Genomic DNA, 27440 nt, shown 5'->3' on the forward strand with positions numbered 1-27440 from the left:
CAGCTGTTTTCAAGGAGTGAAAAGACTGAAGCCTGTCTTAGAACCCTTTCAAGAAAAACACGATTCTCAAAACGATTTCCTTAAAAACAGGGCCAAAGTGATAGGACCAGATTTGATACCAGCAGCCCAGTTGGTCCCAAAGCACCACCAAGAGTGATGAGTGCAGAGCCGGGAGTAAGCCCTGCATGCTGCCAGGTGTGACCCCTAAACAACACACAAGGGGGAAAACACTCAGTTCTCGTTTCCTCATAATCATTTCACTCACAGGGCACGCCAGCCTTCCACGAAGGTGAGCCCGGTCTGCTATCTCCATTCAAGGAGTGCACATGTTCAGACACAAGATGCAATTAGGCTCCGACTCAAGTCTGATTTTCTCCAAGAAACTGCCATCAAACTCTCAATTTAGCCAGAGTTTTAACCTAGAAAGCAAGACCTAAAAATAGCTTTCTGTATATGCCACTCACTGCCAGAAAATACTACCTTTCTTGGGGAAAACAGAAAACACTGCAGCTGTTATTTCAGAACATGCCAGAGACCTACCCAAGGAAAAGGGTACGTGGGCACTGTAGCACTGTCCTCCCGTTGTTCATCGATTTGCTCAAGCGGGAACCAGTCATTCTCTCACAACAAATTGTGAGGTTTGTTGTCACTAAGACTTAAAAAAGCAAGCACCCTCAATTTCGAGCAGCTGCCCACCCCTTGTTCCCTTCCCAGGTTCCAGAGTTTGGGCATTAATGCTCTACAAAGACAAGGCTCAGGGACTGGGGTTAACACCCTGGTTCGATCTATGGGACATGGTCTTGAGCACCACTGGGTGCAGTCCTGGGGCACTCTGAGCACTGCTGGGGTGGCCCCGGGAGTTCCCCGCACCACAGGGCCCTTGCAGCAATGCCTCCGTGGGCCTGGTGCTTAAACTCCAGCCCACTTGGCTAAAAACTACCAGGAGAGACCGGGTTTCTAGAGCAACCCCTGAAACCCCTGAGAGAGAGACACCACCAAAAAAAAAAAGGGCAATGCACCTCCTCTGTTTACAAACTAGATATAAACCTTTATTTCACAACTTTGTCATAATTTGCTTTCTAGTAAGACACGTACTGGGGACACAGTTTATAATACTAGGAAAGCGAGACGCTCGGCGGCTTCCTCGGAGCGGGGAGCTCCCAGACAGGGGCAGCGCAGTGGGGCGTCGTTCGGGCAGCAGGTCCAGATATACCAGCAGTGCAGTGACCACCTCCAGTTACTTAGAGCCACCTCCCTTTTTGGGGGGATTAGTCCTCATTTCGTGCCAAATTTTCACTAGAGGCTCCCTGTTCTTCCAAATGAGTTCATGGCCGTAAGTAATGTACCATCTGGGAGAAGAAAAACAAGTAACACTCAAACAGGATGACAGACAAACTTCAGCACCCTGATATTAGCAAGCTGCCATTTGGGAAACCGAATGTCACTATTCGTTACTATCAAGCTTATTAAAAGAGCTGGCGGACTTATTTAGTAATGTCAAGTAATGATCTACCTTTAAGCTAGAGAGGCTACAAGGTCACAGTATGATGGGGCCTTGAATGTGAAGGGTGAACACCTCCCCCAGGTTTTCATTTCCTGTTAAGAGAGGAGGAGGCTGAGGGGCAGGAAGTGAGTGCTAATGGCTTCTAGGTGGTCCACGGAGGATGCAGAGGACGCACCTGCAGGTCACAGGATACTAAGCCTGTACTAAACTACAAGGCAATTGCTAAGGCCAGGATACTGAGCGGGCTCAAATGCCTGGAACACACTGCATGTGGGAGGCGCAGTTCTCCAGCCAGCTCCTCTCGTTCGGTACCCTGAGCACTTCTGGGAGCAGTCCCTGAGCACCTTTAGGCGTGGCCACCCCCTCCCCCCCAAAAAAAGAAAGGAACAAGCTTGAGGACTGTCAGAATCAGAGATTACTAATGAGGTTTAATGCCTCTTACCATCCTTCCCTCGGGAACACAGCCTGCGGATCCAAATTGACCCTCTTTGATTGTTCTTTTCATTTTTTTGGTTTGGGTTTGGGGGTCTACACCTGGCAGTGCTGGAGGAACCTCACCTGGTGCAAGGGATGGAACCATGGCTGCCTGCATGCAAGACAAGTGCCTCAACCCTTGGACTATCTCGTCAGCCCCCAGCTGCCTTTTAAAATGACGTTCACTCCCCATTCTCCTGGGAAAAGGAGAAGGCCGTCCTGAAGTCTGACAGCAACTGAGGCACCAGAAGCACAGAGTAGCGTTCACTGGCACAGGGTGCACAGCTTGAGCCACACCAGAACGAGTTCCGGTCTGGGAACGCAGGCCCTACATGCCCTGGGCGCGGCAGTGCTGGGGAGCAGTCCCCGAGCGGAGGCCACCTGCGCGTGACCTTGGAGAGGCCCTGGGACGGGAAGACCTGGCACACCTGACACAGCACCCAGGGCTGGCCGAACAACGCTGACACCGACGTCTACATTTGTCTACTTTCCCCCAAAGCCATTTCACGCGCCCTGAGGCAGAGACCAGATTTTGTGGATCTCTGCAGCTCCTAGATACCTAAGAGAAAAAAAATGCTAATAGAGCATAATACCACATGGCAGAGCCTGGCAAGCTCCCCGTGGCGTATTCGAGCTGCCAAAAACAGTAACAATAATGGGCCTCATTCTCCTGACCCTAAAAGAGCCTCCAATCGTTGGGAAGGACAAGTAAGGAGAGGCTGCTGAAACCTCAGGGCTGGGACAAATGGAGATGTTACTGGTGCCTGCTAAAGTAAATCGATGAACAACAGGACAAGTGATCAGGTGAATAGAGCATAATAGCTCATTTCATTTACACTGGTTATCAGAATGGCACCTTAATGTTTTAACTTTTGGGGCGGGCTGGTTTGGGGGCCACACCCGGCAGTGCTCAGGAGTTAGTCATATGTAATGCCAGGGCTCAACCCCCAACCTGGTCAGCAATGTGCAAGGAAAGTGCTTTTAGCCCCTATACTCACTCTCCAAAATAAACATTTTGTTTGTTTAAACAAAAAATATAAACAAAATAAACATTTTTTGTCCTAGCTAAAAAAAAAAGTGTTTTGGGGCTACACTCAGCAATGTTCACGGGTACTCCTGGCTTGGCACTCAGGAATTATTCCTGGTGGTGCTTGGGTAACCATGTGGGATACTGGGGACAGAACCCAGGTCTGCTGCACACAAGGCAAGCACCTTACCTGCTGTACTACGGCTCCAGCCTCTGTTTCAGTATTTTCTAATGCTCTGAACATTTTTATTCTAAAGGGCTTGAATTCAATCTGAACATTTACTGGTGAAAATCTAATCTGATGATGAGGGCCAGGAGAGGGCTCAAAAGATTGGATACGTATTTTGCAAGTGGAAGCATCTCGCTCAAACTCCAGGCGTGACTCCCAAGGGCTCGAGGAGTTCGGAATGGCACTCAGCACTGCCAGATGGGCTCCACAAATAAAAACAAAATGTGAAAAAAAAATTTAATTTTGAAAAACAATCGCCAGAGCCAGGGAGACAGTTCAATGCGGGAACCCAGGGTCTAGTCCCCAGCTCTGTAGGGTCTCTTCGTACCAATGGTGGGAATTACACCCACCAGCGCTAGAATCTGGGGGCCACAGAGATAGGACAGTGGGGGTAGGGTGCTTGTCTTACATGTGGCTGAGCCAGATTTGATCCAGACTACTACATATGGTCCCCTCAAGCACCACCCTGGACCCAGAGCCAGAAGTAAGTCCTAAACACCACTGGGTGTGGTCCAGAAAAAAAAATTCATAAATTTACCCAAAGAATAAAAATGTAAAAATCATTTAGGGGCTAGAGCGATAGCACAATAGGTAGGGCATTTGCTTTGCACGTGGCCGACCCAGGTTCGATTCCCATCGTCCCATATGGTCCCCCGACACCGCCAGGAGTGGTTCCTGAGTGCAAGAGCCAGGAGCAATCCTTGAGTATCGCCGGGTGTGACCCAAAAAGGAAAAAAAAAATAGAAATCATTTAATATGTCAGTCACTGTTCTCCCACTGTTCATCGATTTTCTCAAGCGGGCCCAGTAACGTCTCCATTGTGAGACTTGTTACTGTGTTTGGCATGCTGAATACGCCACGGGTAGCTTGCCAGGCTTTGTCATGAAGTTAATATGTATGTAACACAATTATGCTGGACTTAAATAAATAAATCTCTGACATATTCAGAGCAAGAAAAAAAGAATCACCTTGCATCCAAATGGAACTATAGAAGTCTCAAGAAACAATCACTTGTCAGGGACTCTCCCTTAATAAAATATCTCCCCAAATCTTTGTAACCTACTTATTAAACACTTGATTAAATATGCTTATTAGAGGCCAGCCACATGTGCTAGAGGAAAAGGAAGCTCAGATAGAGAAGGGAGCACCAAATAAAGGGTGTTGGGAGGATCCTCCCAGGATGGGAGAAGCATGTTGAAAGTAGTCTACAGACCAAACATGATCGCCACTCAATGCCTCTCTTGCAAGTCACAGGACCCAAAAGGAGAGAGAGAACAAAAGGGAATGCCCTGCCACAGAGGCAGGGTGGGATGGGGGAACGGGGGGTGGGAGGGGTGCTGGGACACGTAGTGGTGGAGGATGGGCACTGGTGGAGGGATGGGTGCTTGATCATTGTATAGCTGAAACCCAAGCACGAAAATTTGTAAGTCTATAACTGTACCTCTGGTGTTTCACTAATAAAAAAAAATGCTTATTACATATAAGTGTATTAAAGGTCTGATCTAATTATTAAATATTTGATGTAAAGCATTAAATACCTTATCTTACTGGGACACTGTTTTGATTATGCTCATCAGTCCAAACCATTGGCATCTCATATGGTCCCCCGTGCACCACTAGGAGTTAATTTCTGAGTGTAAAGCCAGGAGGAAGCTCCAAACATTCCTAGGTGTGGCCAAAAAAACCCCAAAATTTTTTAGAAGGGGCTAGTGTCATAGTATAGCAAATAGGGTATTTGCCTTGTGCATGGCAGACCCAGGTTTGTTCCCTGGCACTCAGAAGTCCCACAAGCCCCACCAGGAGTGATCTCTGAGCACAGGACAGGAGGGAGCCCTGAGTACCACTCGGTACAGTCACAAAACAAACCAAAAAAAAGGTAAAACAAAAATTTTAGAAAAGATGAAGTTTTTTTTTAAAATTTAACAGATCTAATAAATGAATATAAGTTGAAACTAGAAACAGCACAAAGAAAAATGATTCCTCTGCTTTTCAGATACTGGACTTTAAAAATGCTTTTGATCCAATAATTTGTAGAACGAAAAAAGGCCATCTAACTATAGTTCAAAACACATACAAAAACCTGCTGGGGAGAAAACCCTTTCTAAGTGGAAAGCTCCGGATAAATTTAGAGTTCATAAAGCAGCACCTTTTTTTGTTAAGTCTTTCTGTTTCTCACACTGTAACATCAGGTCAGTTTCTACTATTTATAATGTGCTGCTGTTAAAGCCAGAACTCACATATGCTATTCTTTAATCATCGCCGAAAATTATAAATGGCATAATGGCATTTAGTTCCACCGCCCACTGGGCAAAACTGCTTGCTCCACTTAGAATAGATTTTTCTACTTTTTAATTTAAAAACTTTAAGTTTTCCATTGTCATAAAACAAAGTACAAACCAAGTAAGGGTAAGAGACCATAGGTTCTGTTTTGCTTTGTGGTCAACCAGCTGTGCTCAGTGCTTCCCCCTGGCTCTGCACTCAGGGGTCACTCCTGGCAGTGCTTGGGGGACCACACGGGGCGCCATGTGCCAGGCAAGTGCCCTACCCGCTGTAACCACTCCGGCCCAACAGGCAACTTTCACGGAAGACTGGACAGCGCAGACCTAGCACACTGGACACAGGACAACCTGCCGAAGGGACTCTGAGGCTGAGGCGGCTCCATGAGTCCCCAGAAACTTCCGTGACAGACCCACAACACCTCTACAATGTCGAAGTAAAAGCTCGTTGTCTGGGGCAACCGAGTTTGACATGGGCTCAGGGTTGGGGCTGAATCTCTGTACTACTACTGACAAGTGGTATGACCTGAGGCGAACCATTTCTTGGCCATTTCCTGGAAGATGAAGGGAAGCACCCTGTCACGTAAAGCCACTGGAATGGCTCCCTGGCTCAGGGTGGCGCCTGCGGGGGTGCATGGGAGCAGGGACTGAAGACCTGACAGCTGACGGAGAGGAACAGAGCAGCCTGTGAACGGGAACCTGTGCCTTCTGGAGGCCCAGGGCTGAAGGGGAGGGGAGAGGAGAGGCACAGAGGCCTTCCCACCACCCCCCCACACCCCGCACACTTTCTCCCCCGGCTCTGCTTCCTCCTGCCTGCACGAAGGAGCAGCTAAGGAATCAACCACATTCAAACTTACATTCCAAACAGAGCACCCCCAAGATGTGCCGCATGATCAAAAAATTTCCATCCCAGGATCACTCCTGCTGTGTCCATGGCAATAATGGCTTTGAGGGCCTGAAAGGCAACACGAGAGGACAGAATTGGTACAGCTTGGATTCCCCGGCACCAGCGTTCCCAATTCAGCCCATGCAGAGACCACTTCCGGCCCGCCTTGCCATACTCACATTCCCGGCCGTGAAGGTGAACATGGGCAGGAAGATGATGGCGAGCCTCCCGTCCGGAACCTTTGTGCAGACAGCGGCAAGGACGGTCATGATTGCACCCGACTGCAAGGGGACACGGCGGGGGGAGGGAGGGGTATGAGAATCTCAGCATGTCCCAGCTTGGAACAGTGTCAATAGTTGTGCTTTTAGCAGAAAGGTTATTTGCTGCAAAATCTAGTGAGCGTGAGGCTTTAAGCTTTCAGTTACTACTGCACAGAGTCAAAGAAAGCAACCCCAAGCTTATCACAGAATGGCCACCTGGGAAGCAGTTCCCTGTCCCCTGTAAGTGTGATGGCCCCGGCAGAGAGTAAGCACAGGGGTTAAGGCGTCTGCCTGGCATGTACGCAACCAAACTCAGTTTGATCACAATGCCATGTGTTCCCCAAGCACCAAGCTAGGAGGCGCTCCTGAGCACCACAGGGGTGGCCCAATCCCCCCTACCTCCCAAATCAGGTAAAGGGACTGAGTATATAGCTAAACAACAGAGTACTTGCCTAGCCTGAGAGGCCCCAGGTTCTATCCCCAGTAACACCCAACACACACATCCCAAGAGAACAAAAAGTTCAGTGAGGGGCCAGAAGTTATCTAGGTCACCTCAAAGGGCTAGAGCACAAGCTTGCCAAGCGGGAGCACTCAGTTCAAATCCACACACACCACAGGGCCCCACAAGCACTGTCAGGTGAGGCCCACTCTAAGTTCCGTGAAATTTATACCCTACTTGGTAAGAGTCAACATTTCCCTTAAAACCTGGCCCCAATGTCCTGCTCCATCAGAACAAGAGAGCACGCTGCATCGGCGCTGGCTCCGTACGCCTGAATACTCGGAAGCGTCTCCCCAACAGCCCTGGATCACAGAACAAAATCTACACCCCATAATCTTTTTTTGGGGGGAGGGTTATAGGGGGGGCTGCAAACAGCAGTATACAGGGCTCTCCTGTGTCTAAAACTAAACCAACAAATAAATACCTAAAGAATTTGAGTTAGAAATACTCACTGCACCAAGTGATGGTCCGTATCTTCCTGTGACAACTTTACACACATAACTGACAAAATTAGAAATGACACCTGAAAAACAAGGCACATTTAAGTCATGTCAGTGAGGCGTGAAGAATCCCCTGTAAACTAACAGGGTGGGTTTCTCCTAGCACCCCTTTAAGGGGCAGCTTGCGGACCCCCGCCCCTGCCTCAAATGTCACTTCCTCTTACAGGGAAAGCTGCTGAGTGTTGCAAGTTCTCCATTTACCTCTCATTCGCATTTCTTCATCTCGAATGCAAAGGAGACCATTCCCAAACTCATCAACTGTCTGGAAATCCTCGGGGCCAGGCTTCAAAGACGCTTACTCAAATTTTGTGCTCAAGCTGGAAGCCTACACCTCACCCAGCTCGCCCAGGCCCCTGCCGTACAGCTGGACTGCTGAGCCCTCCCCTAGTCACCAGTCACTGTGTGGTTCATTTTAACACCTCCAAGTCAAACAGGAATTAACAGCATTGGAACCAAAACCCTCCATACCTACAACACAGCGAGGCCTCAGAGAAAGAGCTCCCACTTCACAAGCCAAGGTAACGCTTGTCTTGTGGGTTTGGTTCTTTAGTTTTGGAGCTGCACCCGGCCGTGCTCAGGGGACCCTGTGGGGTGCTGGAGATCAACCCGGGGCTAGCCATGTGCAGAGCAAGAGTCCTCCTTGCTCTCCCGCCACTCCGGCCCCAGGCTCCAGGTGTGAGGAAGCAGCGTCCAGGAGGAGAGCCGACACCGATCCCGCCAGCTGGGCCCGGGGCGGAAGCTTGTATTTCGGCCACACACCCAGGTCCAGGCAGCACCACAGCCTCCCCCCACTCCTGCCACAGGCACAGTCTCTATGGCAACACCACAGGAAGCAGGATCAAAACCCAGGCCTTCCGTCTCCCAGCTCAGTACTTTCTTTCTCATTACAAGCAAAACTGGCAAGTGGGACCTCCACAGCAGTGCGCAGGGATGGAGGGACCATTCCCAGAGGGCTGCAGTGCCCAGGAGCCACGTAATGCCAGAGACTGGACTCAGGCCTCCAGGCATGTCAGCAGTTTTAGCTCTATGAGCCATTTCCCCAGCGCCTGTTATGTTTTTAAATGAAGAGTTGATGGAGATAAATTTCCATTCTTTATGGTTTCAGTTTAACTGAAATAAAGAAGGGAAACGTCACCAAGCAAACGCTTCTCCTGAGCAGCATGTGGAATCTTGGCACCGTGGACTGCCACTCCCCTGGTCAAAGTAAGAAAATGATGCCATTTCCAGTCATGGCTGAGTGGTCTCATGGTAACACAGACACTTACAACAAAGATATGAATTGCACTCATTCTTACTGCATAGCTCTGCTGTAAAGCTCTCAGGAAAAGAAACTAAATGGGGCTCAGGAGTAATCAGCAAAGATGAGCGGTCTCAATCATCAGCAAGTTTGGGATCCACTAATTTAAAATGCAAAGGAGCTTAAGCAGCCAAGACCTAGTAAGAGAACACCGGTGTTTTGGAGTTGGAGAGGCAGGACAGACAGCCTTGCATGAGGCCGAGCCAGGTGTGATTCCTGGCATCCCATATGGTCCTCCGAGCCCCAGAGAAATGATCCCTAAGCACCCAACAAATGACATGTTTAAATTTGACATTAAATCTGAATCACTATCTATCCTAATTCAAAACTAAACATGTTTAATTAGTCTAGGGCCAGAGAGTGACAGTACAGTGGGGAAGTGTGCCTTGCACACAGGTGACCCAGATTCAAACCCCAGCATCCCATATGGTCGCCCAAGCCCACCAGGAGTGATGCCTGAGTATACAGAACCAGGAGTAACCCCTGAGCACCCCTGGGTGTGGCAAAAAAAAAATTAAGAGAAAGTCAATGAAGAGACAGAAAAGACAACAGCTCCACCCAAAGTTGGTTCCATTCTCTCCATATTTGATATAGTAGGCACTGAGCACTGAAACCATGTCCAATCCAGCCGTACTTCCACCCGGTGCCCTGAGGTGAGAGCGTAGTACCTGCAGACAAGTACACTGCCATGAACTGCTCCTGCCCCAGAATGTTCACGATGCTGGAGGAGAAGCTCCACAAAACATACATGTTGGCTGCCATGTGGAACAAGGAGAAATGGCTGAATGTGGACAGCAACATTGGAGAACAAAGGACCTCTAGAGGAGAAAGCAAAAATAGCTGGTTATGGCAGAACACACACCACAAAAACGATTCATTTCAGATGGCTCATTGTTACAAAATAAAGCAAAACATGGAGAACAGAAACACACCCAGTCAAAGCTTCAGGAGATCATTTAAGGTCTCAAAGTGGTAAATAGCAGCTTAATTTTGTTTCTGCTTAGTAAGTGATCAATAAAAATTCTCAATTCAATGACAAACCCTTGGCCCTGGATTACAAAATTCAGCTGACCAAGCAATGGGGGGAAGGTGGCAGGAATGACAAGGTGAACTGCAGGTGGCACAGAGGGTGGAGGCCTGGACAGGCCTGGACACCAGGGGATGGGGGATGGGTACAGCAACAGTACAACTGTACCATACACTGTGACACTCTTGTAACAATGTTACTGAAACCATACACATTTTTCCCCCTTTTTCTTTTTGGGCTGCACCCCAGTAGTGCTCAGGTAGCTTTTTTTTATTGTGGCTTTGTTCAGGAGTGTTCACGCTGGCAGTGCTCAAGGACTGTATGTAGTGCCAGACTCCAACTACGGTTGGCTGTATGTAAGGCAAGCACCTTAACCCCTGTATTATTTCTCCGGCTCCCAATTTAAATAAAAAATCTTAGTTAAATGAAAGCTATTTGTTTCTATAGCAAAGCAGTTGCAAAAAAACCCATAGTGGGGCTGGAGCAATAGCACAGTGGGTAGGGCGTTTGCCTTGCAAGCGGCCGACCGGGGTTCAATTCCCAGCATCCCATATGGTCCCCTGAGCACCACCAGGGGTGATTCCTGAGTGAAGAGCCAGGAGTAACCACTGTGCATCACTGGGTGTGACCCAAAAAGCAAAAAAAAAAGATAGTCACGTTATTTCACTTTATACATTAAGTTATATAGACAGTCTCCTCATTTTAGGTAAACTTACAGTTACGTGGATCTTTTCTTCCCCATGGGGGGATCCCTGGCTGTGCTCAGAACTTACTCCTGCTCTGCACTCAGGGATCACTCCTGGCGAGGCTCAGGGAAATCGAACATGGGTCTGGCATGTGCAAAGCAAGCGCTGAACCAGCTGTCCTGCTCTCTGGCCTATGTCTCATCATCCTGGACTATAATTCATTGAGTGTTCAGGCCTCCATGTGTGACGCTCCCTTCAGGCCAAACCCACACAGCAGAGATACCTGCTTCCTGCCCTTGGAAGATCCTCTAAATTTTGCATAGAACTGTTAACAAGTAACAGTTGACAACAAGTGACAAGTTGTTAATAAGTAACCACTGTGGAATAATGTCTCAGTAACACACAAGCCTTACAGTATTATCTTTTCTTCACAACTCCTTTCTGCATCAACAGCAGGTTGGACTTACTTGAAGCTGGATTGGAAGTGAAGTATCTGATCATTGTTCGCTGGAGGGAAGGCACTCTCCATAAACAGAACACAAAGACGTTTGCGGCTATGATACCTACAAGATAAATATAATTTCGGGAGGTGAAAATAAGAACAAAATCTAAGGTACACCTGAGTAAGAGTGTCTACCAAAGTAACAGAACAGCACTACATGCTTGAGGGGAAACAAGTATAAAATGAATGTTTTAAAAAGTCTCACAACTGTCACGGGTTATGTTTAAAAAAAAAAAACTACTGAAAACATGCTAGAAATTAACTTCCTTCACTCAGATTCACGTCACTGCCTTAGATCAGTTTATTTTTCAACAATTATATTCATAATTAATTTTTTACAGTGGTCAAACCAAGGATAGAAATCATAACAGAATTAAGTTCGTTGGCCAAAACTAGAAAGGCTTATATATGGCATTTCTTTTTCCAAAGAACAGCACGATTTTATTCGATATGCCAAACTCAGTAACAACAAGTCTGAAGATGGAGACATTACTGGGCCCGCTCGAGCAAATCAATGAACAATGGGAGGACAGCACGATTTATCCACTAAGTGAAACTGTAGTTCAGCAACAGAGCTGAAGGGCGATGTATCTGAGAAAAGCCCTTGTTTAAATAAGAATTCAGGAATAATAGGGAGGAATTTTGTGACTGTTTTTGAAAATATATGGCAATTGGGATTGCTGTCTCATTCTTCTGCAAGACCTGACATTACCAGAACCAAACTAAGGACATTTACTCAACTTCAATTGGGGGTAGGGGCTAGGACGCCACCCAGCAGTGCTCAGGGACCATATGCGGTGTCTTGGATCGAACCAGGCTTAGCCACAGGTAAAGGCAAAGCGCCTTATCTCCTATATTGTCTTCCTAGTCACATTTTTAAGCCTATGGAGTTGGGAGGCAAAGTCTCCTGCCCCTGCGCCTGGCTGTCTTCACCAGGGCTCCTCAAAGGAGGGCGGGATGAGTTTCCCTCCCTGCCCTGAGCAGAGCCCCAGCAGCCAAAGACCTCTGGAACCCAGCCACAGCCATGCTCAAGGCCACTCTCCACATGCTCGGAAGAGCCTCATGCATGAAAGAACCAGCAGAGGAACCCAGGTGTGCGGGACCCGGGGCTGAGATCTCTAAGCCTGCTTGGATCGGGACTGGGCCTCCTCCACCCAGATCCCCCATTTTCCAGTAGCTAGGCAGTCACGCCCACAAACTGCCCCTGGTGCCAAGTAATCCCATCAACAGCCAAGATCCAGAGACTATAAAACCAAGCTCCCAGAAGCGGACCTCTTATAGTCTAGTTCCCCTCTTGGAGAACCAGCAAGCTACCGAGAGTATCCTGGTGGCAAGGCAGAGCCTGGCCAGCTCCCCGTGCATATTCGATATGCCAAAAATGGTAACAATAACAGGTTTCATTCCCCTGACCCTGAAAGAGTCTCCAATACGACAGCGTTGGGAAAGACGAGTAAGAAGAAGCTGCTAAAATCTCAGGGCTAGGACGAATGGAGACGTTATTGGTGCCCACTCGAGCAAATCGATGAACAATGGGATGACAGTGATGAAGTTGGGAAATTAAGCTCTTTTCGAAAACTAGAAACCAAATGCATTAATTTCAAAACTTACTAAAATTCTTTTACCAATTTCCTTGACTTAAAGAAATTAAAACCTTTAGATTCATTAACTTTCAACTCCACTAACTGACAGTAAGGGCAACATTCAGGTCAAGCTGGATAGGACTGATTTTTAGAGGATAGTTACTGTCTCGTTCCTGCCAGCTGCAAGAGCTTACAGGCACCCTGTTTTCATACTTGCTCATTCTGCGAGACTCAAAAAATGGCAAAGCCACTGCCATTCCGAGACTTCTGGTTTTCCTCTCTGGACACAAAGGAGAAACCACTGCCCTCCACACAGATGCTCACACATTTCCCCCGTGTAGTATTTGGAAGCAGGTTACATAGTCCATTAGAGATTAACTGGCAGCATTTCCCTCTCCGCAGCACATTCAATGAATTCGATTCTATCAGATTTCTTACTGGTGGGGAGTGAAACAGCTGCTGTTATATCATCTTTGGGAAACACCTAGAATTCTTTCAAAGATGCTGAGAGGGGCAGTATTTATGAAAGGAAGGAGAAACCAGAGGCCAGGCCCGTCAGTGTTGTGTGTGCGCATTCCAGCAAGGACCTAGAAATCTGGACAGAGGCTGGCAGGGAAGGGGCAGACCCTTGTCAAAGAAAGGCACAGACTTGGGGGGGAGGAGGGTGGGGGGAGCCGTGGAGTGGGGGGAAAGCCTGAGAGCAGACTGGTCATCAGTGCCATCTGGGGCAGAAGAAAGAGGAAACATCTTGAGTTTGGCCCCGGGTTTTCATGCCCAGAAAGAGACTCAGTCAGGGCTACACAGTTTCACTCAAAAGCTGGTTCCAGGAAAACGGAGGGGCCTGCTGAGCTGGAAAATGGCAGCTGCTCGGCCAACTCGGCCATTCCACAAGGTACTCTGAAACCGGTGATCAAGGCACACGGCTGTGTGGACAGATGAATTGGACGGAGAAAGAGAAGACATCCCAGTAACTGTAGAGGCACATCTCTGGTTGAAGACACTACCTCAAAGGAACAGACTCAGGGAAAAGGAGAAAGATAACAAAGATACCAAGGTTAAGAGCAGCTCAAGAGGTAACTCTGGCAAGTTTGGAAATCAAATACAAATGGTCTTTTTGGTTAAAAAAAAAGTTGTTTTGGGTCAAATAAATAGCAAAAAGAGTAAGACGCTTGTCTTGCGCACAGCTGGCCTGAGCTCTGTCCCTAGCATCACATACAGTCCCACCAAAGGTGAACCCTGAGCACAGAATTAGGGAGTATCCCATGAGCACTGCCAGGTGTAAGCCCCAAAAGCAAACCAAAAAAAAAAAAAAAAAGACAGCAAATAACAAACAAAATTAACTTAAGACAGTATTGACAAATCCCTGCAAAGATGTAAACTACTGAAACAAACTCAAAGTGAGAACATCAGAATAGGCCTATAGTAGAGACTGAATAAATTATAAAATCTTTCCACAAAGTCAAAAAGGACAGAAGCAATAGCTTTGATATTACTTTTCTAGAACTACTGTAATAAATTAACACAAACCTAGTCGTTTCAATATATTCTATCACAGCTCTGGGCTCCAGAACTTTGTATTTATAGTTTTAGCTCTGTGCTCAGGTGTGACTTCAACCAGTGCTCAGGGACCATATGCAGTACCAGGGATTAACCCAGGTTCAGCCACTTGCAAGGCAAGCACCTCAACCCCTGTACCACAGCGCTCTGACCCCGGGACACCAGAAGTTTGGAACATGCCAACGGCCAGGCTGGGCCTAGGGACCCCTTGACTCTTCCCAGCTTCTCCGGTCACACCAGGCACTGCTTGGCTTTCTGCACATCGCTCCAGCCTCTGATTCCAGTTCTCTCCACAAGGCCTTCTTTCCTGCACATCTCTTTCCTCACTTCTTATTATAATGGGATAAATCAATGAACTTAGGCACACCTTAAATCTGATCTCACTGTAAATGCAAACATCTAGTTGGATCTGCAAAAACCCTGTTTCAAATGAGACAGTCCCGGAGTCAAGGCACACGCCTTGTTTATTGAGGCTTGGGTTTGCTCGCCAGAGCACCACCAAGCGAGGAGTAACCCCTAAGCACCAGCAAGTCTGGTCCAAAGTTCCAACAAAAAGACAAAACAGACTATCAAAATGGAAAATGTTTGTGCCCAAATACACCATTAAGTGCCAGAGAGACAGAGAGGTGAAGGCACTCGCCTAGCATACAGATGACTCCTCAGTCAATCCCCGGCACTGCACAGTCCCCTGAGCACTGCCCAGAGAGAATTCCAAACACAAAGTTGGGAGCAGTCTCCAAGCACCACCAGGTGTGGCCCAAAATCACCCCCAAAAAACTATTAATACAGTGTTAAGACAACAGATAGGATGGGGGAAGATGTTTGCAAATCATATATATAATAAGGAACTGGAATCCAGAATATATCCCAAAGTACGTACAGAGCATTAAGAGCACCATTAAGTCTAAACAATTATATTTAATGAGATTATGTCTTATTATTTCTCTAGGAAGATTTTTCTTCCTATCTACGTAATTGTTAAAAAAAAAAAAACTTTCCAGAGTTCTTCTACCCAAAGATAAGAACATCTCCAAATTTCCCAGATAAGTCCAGAAAATACTGCACAAGTATTACCTTGAAGGGTCAAATGTCTTTCCAAAAAAAATTTATAAACAAAAAGAAGCATGGTGATATGGAGAGCATGCTTACATTTAAATCAGATTTTATAAATAGCATGTTGTAGTAAAGAGAAAATTGGCTTAAAATGGGACAGACCTGAATTCTGAAAGGTGAGACCTTCGATAAGTTGCTTCTCTGAAAGCCAGTTTCCTTATCTGTAAAAAGGGAGATAACTAGCCTGTAAGCGACCCAGTGAGGCAGGGAGAGAATACACACAAAACAGTCTGCACAGAGAAGGGACCAGGCGCTCCCTGGAGCGTGCTCTAACTGAGAGGAAACAGTCACTCCCTCCCAGCTTCCCAGCTTGGATTCTATCCCAAAGAGAGAGCGTCTGCTCAGTTCACAAGTTCCAGTGAGAAAACAACTGGCCCAGAGCATCCTGGATACCTTGACGCCATGCCTATGTCAACCTGCCAAGACAGAGGCTCCCGTCTAAAGCACCGATGCGCACGGTACAAAGCCAGGGACTGTGACATACTGTACCTTTTGTTTTGATTTCTCTTCCCTTGAATGGCTAAAACGTGTAAGCTAACACAAACCTGTCACTGTCCGCTGGCCATCACTTAGGTTATTCCACCACTTGTTAATCTAAAATAGAAGGAAAAGTGCATCTCACTGTATGGTAAATACTTCCAGGCTAGGAAAACTGCAAGCCAGGAAGGATGGCTTGCAGTTTTCTTGTGATAAAAGAATGATTCTTTGTTGGTAAAAAATCACCAGGGGGACCAACACACCAAGAAACACGCGGACGGCGGAAAGCGCAGGCAAACGTCTGGAGTCAGACAACTACATACACCCACCGATTAGCTCGGTGACCACCCATCAATTACTTCTAAACTTCCATCTCTGATGCATAATGCTCTATCATGCTCTATTAGACACGGAGAGGTATTCACTGAGTGCCCACAACTTAGTTTTTACTACCCTGGGGAGGGGGCAGATTTGGGCCTCCCCTGGCCATTTTCAGGGAACACCCCTCGATGGAGACTGAGGGATGATACACAGCATGGGGAGATACAAGGCCAGGACCTTAAGCACTGTCTTCTTTTCTTGTTTGGTTTTTCTCCTTTGTTTTGGTTTTTGGTCACATCCGGCGATGCTCAGGTATCCGGCCCCAACTGCTGTCCTCTAAACCACCATCTCTCTGGCACCTGATTTTGAAACTTTAACTGGGAACATTTATCATCAAAATTGTTTTTCCCTTTAGGCGTAATAACAATATTGAGCTATAAGAAAGAGACAGAGGGTCGGAGAGACAGTCCAGCATGCAGGGCTTTTTTCGTGCACATGGTTGATGGGCTTGAGACCAGCACGAGACATTGTCCCCAGAGCACCATCAGACTGGCCCTGAGCAGAGCAGAACCAACCCCTGAGCTCTGCCAAGTGTGATCCCAAAAAACAAGCGACATAATAACGGGGATGTGGTTCATTATACAGCAATTATCTTCTCTATTGGAGCCTTGGCAGGGCAGAAAAAGAAAGAAAAGGAGAGAGGGGCTAGAAAGATAGTACAGTGGGTAGGGTGCTGGCTTCACATGCAGCCAACCCAGGTTCAATCCCTGGCATACCATAGGGCCGCCACCAGTTAATTTCTGAGTGCAGAGCCAGGAGTAACCCCCTAGGATCAGTGGGTGTGGCCCTAAAACCGAGAGAGGAGGGGAAGGGAGAAGTGGGTGGGGAGGGGAGGAGAGAGGAGAGAGAACTTGTCCACATGAGGAGAGCTATGCCAGGAAAACAGAACCCTAACCATTATTTGTTTTGTTTTGGGACCTCACCAGTTATGCTCAGGGATTAGTCCTGGCAGTCTCAGGGGCCCGCACAAGATGCCAGGGAATGAACCCAGGGCAGCAGCACGTAAGGGAAGTGCCCTACCCATTGTGCTGTCCTCTCTGGCCCAAAGACAATCTTAATCTTTTGGAACACAATGGAGCTTTGTCTTTGGGTCACATCGAGCAGTGCTTGGAGAGCTCTGTGGTCCTGGGGACTGAACCTGGGGCTCCCACAATCAAAGCATGTGATCAGTCTTCTGCAGTGTCTCCCCTGCTCCACACGCTGACATTTTTTATGCATGACTATGTCTAGGGTCTGATAATCAGTGATGGAGAAGGAAAGGAACTAGATGAAACTAAGCTGGTCACATGCCAACATATGCTGAACCTGAAAGACAGGGTTGCATTTCATTATTTTCTTTTCTATCTCCTTGAATTTTTCTATTATTAAATTTCTGGTGTTTTTTTGTTTTGGGGTCACACTCTACTGTGCTCAGGACTTACTCCTGGCAGTGCTCGGGGGACCCTACGGGCGCAGGGGATTGAACCCCGGTCAGCTGCATGCTAGGCAAGCACCTTACCTATTATACCTTTTCTTCAGCTCTTAAATTTTGGTTTTCAAAAAAATACATATGAAGGGGTCACGTTTGGTGCACTAAGGGTGCCAATGCGGTGCCAGAGGGTAGACCAGAGTCTTGTGCACACTCTGACATTTGAGTTTTTGCCCCAGCCTGTACAGAACTGAATCAGGTTCTGTCCACTATTATAGAATATGAAGGAGAAAACCATTGCAGATGGGTGTTCAATCCCAACTCCGTCTCTGCAGTCATAACCGCCAACTGCGAGCGCTCAGCCCTCCACCGCGGCCCATGAACATGGGATATCGCAGAAACCCGGGACTCTCACGCCCTCATCACAGGTAAGGACCATCACCACTTTTTCCGAAGAGCAGATTTTCTGCTTCATAACCTACCATGAGTCTAACAAACCCACAACAATAAACACATCCCTCTTTAGAGGAAGATCACGCACACTGTTTGGGTCGTTTTTTCACCACTGTGAAGTACTGACCCCCAAGCTGGGTATCAATACTTCAGAGTTAAAGCATGTGCCAGAAACGAGCAGCTTTTCACGGCTTCTACTCCCGGCGTAGGGAACAGGTCAGGTTCACTGTCCTCCCAAACACAGCGTACCGAATAAAAACCACTGTCAAACCACTGTCAAAGGACTTTGGGAACTCTCCCTCTCTGCCCCCCCCACCCCTCTCTCTTCCCCCCTCTTCTCTTGCCCCTTCTTCCTCCCTCCCCTCTCTCTTCCCTCCCTCCCTCCCCTCCTAATAAATTGTAACTTAAGAACATCATGTGTACTGACTTCACATCTACCAGTTGCCATGGGCTAAAACCACTTCATATGAATAATCAGACTTCCAAACTCTGACCAGCTGGAAAGTAGAGCGAACTCACCTCCTTTCTGAAGTCTCCTCCCTTTTGCGGTCTTATGCTGTCCAGCCAATCAGCTTTTATACCATCAAAATAACTCTGGACTCTGGATTTCAGTGACTCATATTGCCAAATAGCTGCTGATCCAAAGGCACAGCCTGTGAACTACATAAAAATAATATATTACAAAATGAACTTAAGGGGCTGGAGTGATAGCACAGCAAGTAGGGCATTTGCCTTGCACACAGCCAACCCGGGTTTGATTCCCAGCATCCCATATGGTTCCCTGAGCACCGCCAGGAGTAATTTCTGAATGCATGAGCCAGGAGTAACCCCTGTGCATCGCCGGGTATGACCCACAAAGCAAAAAAAAAAAAAAAAAAAAAAAAAAAAGACCCAAAATAAATTTAAGAGAAATGTAAACCAAGTTCCAAGAGCAACCAACCCTGCTTCATTGAACAGGATAAACATCTTGTATAGTGAAAGGAGTGAACTGTCCCCACTCTGATCAATTTCACAGTAGCCAGGGGACTGCTTACAGCTACAGATGTTCGAATCAAACCCAAAACACCAAGTGAGTATCACTTGAAATGATAGAGTATGTCAGAGGCCTATGCTTCTCCAGGGCTTCTATTACATAACTGAACCAGGCTCAAAAAGCGATTCTTTAACCTCACGTTAAATAATTCACGACTCCAGATATTCAAATGTTTTCACTGCCCCTCCCCTATTTTGGTTTTTGGTCACATTTGGCCGTGCTCAGGGTTAACCCTGGCTCTACACTCAGGGATGGTTCCCAGAGGGGGAAGGGCCCAGGAGGCCATCGAGGGCTGGGGTCTGATCCCGGACTGGCTGTGTGCCAGGTAACCATCCTGCCCGCCGCACTATGGCTTCAGCCCCTCTCCCTTCACTCTGGGCCCATCCACATAAATCAAGAGGTACTTGAACACTTGTACTTTACACTCTAATCTCACTTTGAAACTCTTTAACAGCAAGGCAGTGTCTCCTGGAAATGTGAGCTCTTACCCCAACAGTGAAAAAAAAAGGTTTTATGAGAGTTCTTATAGGATAGGGTGAAGGATAAAAGGCTGTTTCTTCGACAGGAGGAATCCAAGCACTTCTCTTGTATGCTGACCCAATGGTTCCCGAGCCTGTTCTGCGAGGTTCAATCTTCCTGGGGGCTTTCCTGAATCCACATTTTTGCTGAACAAAAAAGTTTAACCTGGAGAGGAAAGTAAGAGGTTAGAAGAGAGAGCTGCATCTGAAGGCAACTTGGCGGCATCCTCACCTCAGCTTCTTCTCCCTCTGTAACCAAAATAAGCCACCACTCCCACTCCCTGTAGGATGGAGGCAGGTGGGAGGGGGCACGACTCAGCATCTTGTGTCCCTGAAAGAGGCAGGACAAAATGACCGCTGCTCCTCTCCCTCCCTGGCCCAAAGGGGACTGGGCAGGTAACAGAGGGGCCAGCAGGTAAGGCACATGCCTTACAGGGGGGCCCAAGCACAGCTAAGACTCAACCCTTGAGTGCAGAGCCAGGAATAAGCACCACAGGGTAAGGTCCAACCCCACCTCCACCCCGCAAAAACTCTAGCGGGTACTTTGGGAAGGTGATACTGTACATCAACGTTATTTTTATTCCACGTCTGCACAGACTTTACAGTAGCTTACAGTACTATAAAAACAAAACAAGAAACACACAGCCTGAATTAAGAAGCATGGCATTGTTCGTTATTCTGTTTGAAATCTAGTCAATTTCCAGAATATCTAAATGTCATCCTTGAGCAGGGGATATGGCCCAAGGGGCATCAGGGGCCACAGAGGTCATATCCAGCAGTGCTTAATTCACCACCCCCCACTGGCTCCTATTAAATCAATTTTTAAATTATCCTTAAGTTACTCAAAGTTCAAATTAAGTACTGCCTCTATTACCGAGTCCCCAGGCCTCATGGTGGCAGAGGACCCAGGCTGTCCCTCCTTGGGCCCCCACCTGCCCAGCAGACTGGCTGTCATGCCCACAATTTGCCCCTGGGCACCATCTTAGCCCGCCAACAACCCTGGCCCAGAGACACAGCAGCAAGTTCTAGAAGACATCATAGCACGGGAGAGCTCTCTGGGCCCTGTACCAAGCCAATATCACCAGGGCACCCCGGTTGGAGCAGGTGCAGTCTCCCTGTCTACTCCAGATTGAATCCCAGCGACCAAGAGTTTCCACAAGCAAGCACCCAAGCACCCTCCCCCCAACCCCATGTGGGTGCCAGGACTAAACCTTCAGGCCGCAGGGCAGCAGAGGACCCGGGCTGTCCCTCCCCAGGTCCCCACCCACCCAGGAGACTGGCTGCCACGCCCACAATTTGCCTCCCGGTGCCATCTTAGCACACCCAGAGACTCCAACTGAATCCCAAAATGGATTAGTGCCATACAGAGATGTCTCTGGAACCCAATCATTTACAATCTAGAAACTTACATTTACAATCACAGCTGTGCAAGCTCTCGTGATATTCGAAATAAGCAATGGACAATAAATTATCTAGCGTCTGCCCCTGGCAGGTAGGCTTGAATGTTGGAAATTTTGAGCAAAACATAATTAGAGAGTACTGGGGAAACTGTCTGCCATAGAGGCAGGGTGAGGACTGGGATGGGGATGTGAGGGCCAAGAGGAGTGGGGGATACTGAGGACACTGTGATGGAAAAGGTGCCCTGGTGGAAGGATGGGTATGAGATTTGAGAACCTCAAACATGAAAGCTTTGTAACTCTACCTCACTGTGATACAATTTAAAAAGAAAAAAAAAGTAATGTGGAGTTCATGCCCAATTCAATCAGCTTAATCAATGGCTGAACAAATAGGAATACTCCTACGTTATTTTATTTAAAAAAAAAAGTACTGCCTCTATTACTGGCCATTATAAATTGATGTTAATCATCCTGTTAATCGTCGATTGCCTCGAGCAGGCCCCAGTAACGTCTCTTTCATCCTAGCCCTGAGATTATATTCAAGGCTTTTTAGGAGAATGAGACCCATGATTGTTACTGGTATTTGGCATATTTGGTGCGCCACGGGGAGTTTGCCAGACTCTGCCCTCTGGGCAGGCTATATTCGATAGCCTGCAAGTTTGTCCAGATGAACTCATTCTATTTCTTCTCTCCACTTATTTCACTATTAGTTTGGGAGATTCCCACCAACTGGATGTGAGGGGTATTTGCAAGTTCTTATAGCTTGAAATCCACATAAGAATCATGTGTACTGGGGCTGGAGCGATAGCACAGCGGGTAGGGCATTTGCCTTGCATGCAGCCCGCCCGGGTTCAATTCCCAGCATTCCATATGGTCCCCCAAGCACCGCCAGGAGAAACTGTTGAGTGCAGAGTGAGGAGTAACCCCTGTGCATTGCCGGGTGACCCAAAAAGAAAAAAAAAATCAGATGTACTGATCACACCGGCCAATTCCAGCCTGTCATGCTGGGGTGCATGTGCGAGTATGCACGTATGTGCATGTGCAGGGTGTGTGTGTGTGTGTGTGTGTGTGTGTGCGTGTATGTGTGAGACAGACAAAGACAGAGAGACAGAGATCTCCCCCCACCCTGTTTTGGTTTTTAGGCCACATTCAGCGGGGGGCTCAGGAAACAAAATAGGGTGTCAGGAATAGAACCTGGGTCAGCCTCGTGCAAGCCAAGTGCCTTACAAGCTGTACTTTCTCTCTCCAGCTCTCAAACCCTAGAATTTTGCTTTTTTTGTGAAGGGGGCACATACTCGGTGGTGCTCAGGGGTTGCTCCTGGCTCAGCACTCAGGAATTTCTCCTGATGGGCTAAGGGGACCATATGGGATGCCAGGGAAAGAACCCAGGTCAGTCGTGTGCAAGGTAAACATCCTACATTACTTGTTGTAATGTTGCTGAAAGAACACACAAGGCAGTGCAACTTATGATACATGGACAAGCCAGATCTACATGAAACAACTTAAAAGCTGGCTGTTCAAAAGGAGCCAATAGGTCTCCATGTATGTACAAACAGTCATTATACTTAAAGCTATATATTTAGGGGTGGAACTGTATACACACACACATTTTTTTTTTAATGTTTTGGTGCCACACCCAGGATAGCTCAGGGTAACCATACGGTCATGCAGTGCCAGGCCTCCATCATGCAAAGCTATGTTCCAGCCCTCTCAGCTCCCTCCCCAGCCCCAAAATACCTTTGCAGCCTAGAACTGTCACCCCAATCTGAAAATTTTAAGTTCCCTCAGACGTCAGACTCAACCATTTTCTTCTCTTAGGCAGTTCCCTCTACGTGACAACTACGCATGCTTTTTTCAAGTGTCCACCATATTTTTCCAACATGATGCCCGGGGGCCAGAGCCAGGTGTGACCCAAAAACTAATAAAGAAAATATTCAGAGGTGATGCCAGAAATTTGATCAAAGTTTCTGAAAAGCCTGAGCCAGGTTTCCTTGTTCAAATATGTTAGTGCACTGGTTGGCTTTCAAGCCCTCCAGCCAAAGCCGTTCTTGGCCAGGGGCTACCTCAGGGCCCATGCGGCCTCTGCACAGCCCTTCTCCGGCTTCGGGATCTTCCATCACAGCCCCCAAAACCCAAGGTGCAGCCTAGCAGTGCGTACTGTGCTGGAGACCACGTGCTGCAGTAGAGAACCCTGGTCTCAGAATTCTGCTTTGGATTTTGTGGTGGGGTTTCTTTTTATTGGGGGGGGGGGCACAACAAGCTCTGCGATGGGGGTTGCACACAGAGATGCTTGAAGGATCATGCAAGGCAGGAGCCTTAATCTCTGTACTGTCTCTCCTATCCCCAGGAACTCTGCTTTGTACCACAACCCTGAATAATTTTAGACCCACAGGAAGTCAGAGCAGATACAATCAAGTCATTACAAGTAATAAGCATGCTGCTTATAACTCTGTGCTTATTCCCAGAGTCAAGTATACAATCCTAGTTTATGTACATTTCTCCTATAATTAACATTTTTCTATGCATCCACAAAAAAAAAATAATTTTACCTGTATTTTTTTGCAGTGTCAGGGATAGAACCCAGATCTTATGCATACAAGGCATGTGATTTATCACAATGCGTCCCCAGTCCTAAAAAGGGAACTTATTTTCTCTTTCCTTCCTGCCTTCCTTCCTTCCTTTCCACTTCCAGGGATCAAACCTGGGGCCTCCCACACGCAAGGCAAGTGCTCTACCACTGAGCTACATCCAAGCCCCCAAAATGTCCTTTCTCAAGGCAGGGAAATAACCGAATTCACTTGAACATCTGCCTTGCGTGCAGAGGCCCAGGTTCAGTCCCAGGCATCAACTGGACTCCTGAGTAGCCCAGCTGGGCGCGGCCCAAAAATCGAAATAAAACTGCATATACAGCAAATCTCACAAACATTAGCTGCCCATTTGCAACATCAATTTTTTTTTTTCAAACCCATCTCTCCAAGGGTTCCACGTGAGTCTTTACGACCACACCTGTCATTCCGACGACACATCTCTCTGCCCTACAATTTCAACTGGGCTTGGGAATAATCGGTGGCATCGGTACAGCAAACAACCATCAGCAGGGCCCGAGAGATCAAATCGTCTGGGACTTGGGCGCTCGACTCGCAGGCAGCCCCCCGGGGCTGGATCCCTGGCACGGGTTTCTAGAGCCAAATAAAGGACCACCAGCACGCGCCCCGCCCCCCCGCACCGGGGTGGGGCCCATTTTCCGCCCCGCCCCAAAGAAAAAGAAATGTATCAGCCGAGCCCACGCTCCAGGTGCTTTAAGTTAAGTTACAATGTGTGTAGCGGGGAGGGTGTCGGTAGAAAGCCCAAAGCCCACTCTCGCTTGCTCCCTGCCAGGCGGCTGCGGTCAGACAGGTTCCTCTGCTGTCCCAACCCGGCCTCGCAGCAGCCCCGCCCTGCAACATCCCAGCACACGCCCCGAGAGCACACACTCTCAGGCAAGGGCTCCGGGCCTGCTGGGGCCCCGGTACTCCACCCCGGTGCCTCTGATTTCTTGCTACCGTCGCATACATCACCCCGATCGCAGAAACCGGGAGGGGGGGAGATGGAAAGGCTGAGCTGAAAGCCCAAGCACGAAACCCATCACAACTGCTAGGCCGTTCCAGAGGCTTCTCTCCGCTCAATTGACAAGCAGAGATAAAAAAAAAAAAAAAAAAAAAGCAAAACCTAAGGTAGCCACAATTCTCTTGGCGCCTGCGGGCCGGGCCCCCCGGAAGCCCAGTGACCCGGGGGTCCCCATCCGTCCCCCGCTCTCCGCGGGCCACGCGGATCCAGGGGCGACGCCCCAACCTCGGCCCCGCCACTCCCAGCTCAGAGGGTCGCGCCCCCTCCGCGCCGGCTCTCCAGGGCCCCGACCGATTGCGGCTCTGGGGGGGGAGGGGCCAGGGTCGCAAAGGGGGGTGCAAAGGGGGGCGCGGGCGGACGTTTTTACCTGCGTCCGAGCAGCCGCGGCGAGGCCAGCGCCGCAGGGAGCTCGTCGGCACCCGCCGGCGGAGCCCACGCGCGGCCACAGCCCCAGCCTCTCTGCGCCCAGCCGCGCCACGCCATCTTCCCAACCTCTGTCCCACCATGGCCCGACCTCCCCGACCCCGGCGGAACCACTTCCGGGGCCAAGCGAGGACCATAGAGCGCCGGCCGCGGCCTAGAGCGCCCCCTCGCGGCGGAGGCCCGCCGCCGGCGGCCGCCGGGAGCGCGTCCAATGACCGTGCGCGTGCCCGTGGTCCTTCCTGCAGGAAACACCGTCCACGGAGATGCTGTCGCTGCTTTGGGACCGATTTGGACCAATCTGACCGCCGCGTTTTCTGAAGTCGCTGCTCTTCTCTGCGGATCATCGGTTCAAGTCAGGACACCCTTTTTTTTTTTCCTTTTGGGTCACACCGGCATTGTTGCACAAGGTTCATGCACTCAGGAATTAGTCCTGGCGGTGTTCAGGGGAGCATATGGGATGCTGGGAATCGAACCCCGATCGGCTGCGTGCAAGGCAAACGCCCTACCCGCTGTGCTATTGCTCCAACCCCAAGTCAGGGCACACGTAAGAGGACTCCTTTCCCCACCCTACCCCCTCGGGTCCCTTCCTTGCGGTGTCCTGGGTGGTCTACACCTGCTGGCTCGCACCTGAGGCTCAGAGGATCACCCTGGCCGGACTGGGGAGAGGTCCAGCTCCTGGCCTCACACCTGAGCCAAGGACCCAAGCCTAGAGAGGGTCCTTTGAAACCTTTGAAAGAGTTTGGGCCTGGCGAGATAGTCCAAGGGTTCAGGTTCATGCTTTGCATGCAGGAGGCCACGTTTGAACCCCGGTGTTCATGGTCTATAAAGTACCACCTGGAGTGAATTCCCAAGCACTGCTGGGTGTAGCCCCCAAATAAAACAAAAACAGAACCACAGCTGTGGGTCCTAGAGATGGTATAACAGGTAAGGCTCTTGCCTTGCACACTAACGACCTGGGTTCCATCCCTGGCACCTTATATTGTCCCCCAAGTCCACCAGGAGTGATCCCTGAGGGCACAGCTGGGAGCAAGCCCTAAGCACCACAAGGTGTGCGCCCCCCCCCAGAAAAATAATCAAATCTGAAAGAAAAAATCGATTTCTAGCTGAAATCCAAACTCATTCACGACTCAGTGGCCTTATTTGCAACTCGTTCATTATTCCCTCCCATACCCTAGCTGCAACCATACCGAATTTCTTAAAGTTTCCGAAATCTTTCTCTTCTCTCTGACTTAACCTACCTAACCAGTGTAAATCTCCACCACTGAGAGGCTTTAGGACAAGAAAAAGTTTTCCTCTACCCTCGACAGTTTCTTGGTTGGTTCTTCAAATTAAAACATCAAACTAGTGGGAGAAAAACGTATAAAGTTTTTTGTTTTTGTTTTTGTTTTTTTTTATTAGTGAGACACCATGAGGTACAGTTGTAGACTTACAAATTTTGTGCTTAGGCTTCAATTATACAGCGATCAAATACCCATCCCTCCACCAGCGCCCATTTCCCAACCACCACGGATCCCAGCATCCCTCCACCCCCCATCCCCCCCAATCCCACCCTGCCTCTGTGGCAGGGCATTTTTCTCTGTTCTCTCTCTCCTTTTGGGTGTTGTGCTTTGCAAAAGAGGCAATGAATGGCAATCATGTTCGGCCTAGAGTCTACTTTCAGCATGCTTCTCCCATCCTGGGAAGATCCTCCCAACACCCTTTATTTGGTGCTCCCTTCTCTATCTGAGCTCCCTTTTCCCCTAGCATGTGTAGCTGGCCTCCAAGCCATGGAGCAAAATTCTTGGTACTAATCTCGGCCATTCTTGGGTGTTAGTCTCCTATAAAAAAAAAAGCATATAAAGTTTTCCATGTATGTGGGCATCTTCACCAGAGCATGAAGACCAGCAGTGACCAGAGCAAAATCTTTTTTTTTAAATTGTAGTTAATGTGAATTACAAAGTTCTTCTTGGTTAGGTTTCAGGCATGCAGTCCCTTCACCAGTGTCCACTTCCCTCTACCAATGTCCCCAGTTCCCCTGGAACCCCCAGTCAGCCTCCGTGACAGGCACTTTAATTATAAATGTTAGGTGCTGTGGTTTACATTACCGTTACCATTAGGATTTCATGCTTAATGCTTTACTATCTTCCAGCACCCCGTCCTCCTGAGTGACCGCTCCCCTCCACCACTGTCTTAGTGTCCTCTTGCCTCTGCTGTCCCCTCCCCAACCTCCACATCAGTTCAAATGACAAGCTTCCTACTGAAAACGGTTCTCAAGTATTTTGTTTCTAGGGCCTTGGGCATTTGTTATTGCCCTACTATGTTTCTTCATACCCTGCAAAAGAGGAAGA

General features: G+C 48.4%; 1 protein-coding gene across 1 annotated transcript; it reads right to left on the reverse strand.

Moving 5' to 3' along the window:
- Positions 1-1023: 1023 nt before the first annotated feature.
- Positions 1024-25207, reverse strand: PARL (presenilin associated rhomboid like). Its single transcript, XM_056121954.1, has 10 exons — positions 25058-25207; positions 19658-19853; positions 18656-18796; positions 15963-16011; positions 11133-11228; positions 9621-9770; positions 7608-7678; positions 6576-6677; positions 6368-6465; positions 1024-1349 (listed from the first exon to the last, which is right to left on the reverse strand). The coding sequence occupies exons 1-10, from the start codon at positions 25171-25173 to the stop codon at positions 1238-1240; spliced, it is 1131 nt and encodes a 376-aa protein (XP_055977929.1). The 5' UTR covers positions 25174-25207; the 3' UTR covers positions 1024-1237.
- Between the last annotated feature and the right edge of the window lie 2233 nt (positions 25208-27440).

This window comes from Sorex fumeus, unplaced genomic scaffold (genome assembly GCF_029834395.1).
Source record: "Sorex fumeus unplaced genomic scaffold, SorFum_2.1 ptg000044l, whole genome shotgun sequence".
Taxonomy (NCBI): domain Eukaryota; kingdom Metazoa; phylum Chordata; class Mammalia; order Eulipotyphla; family Soricidae; genus Sorex; species Sorex fumeus.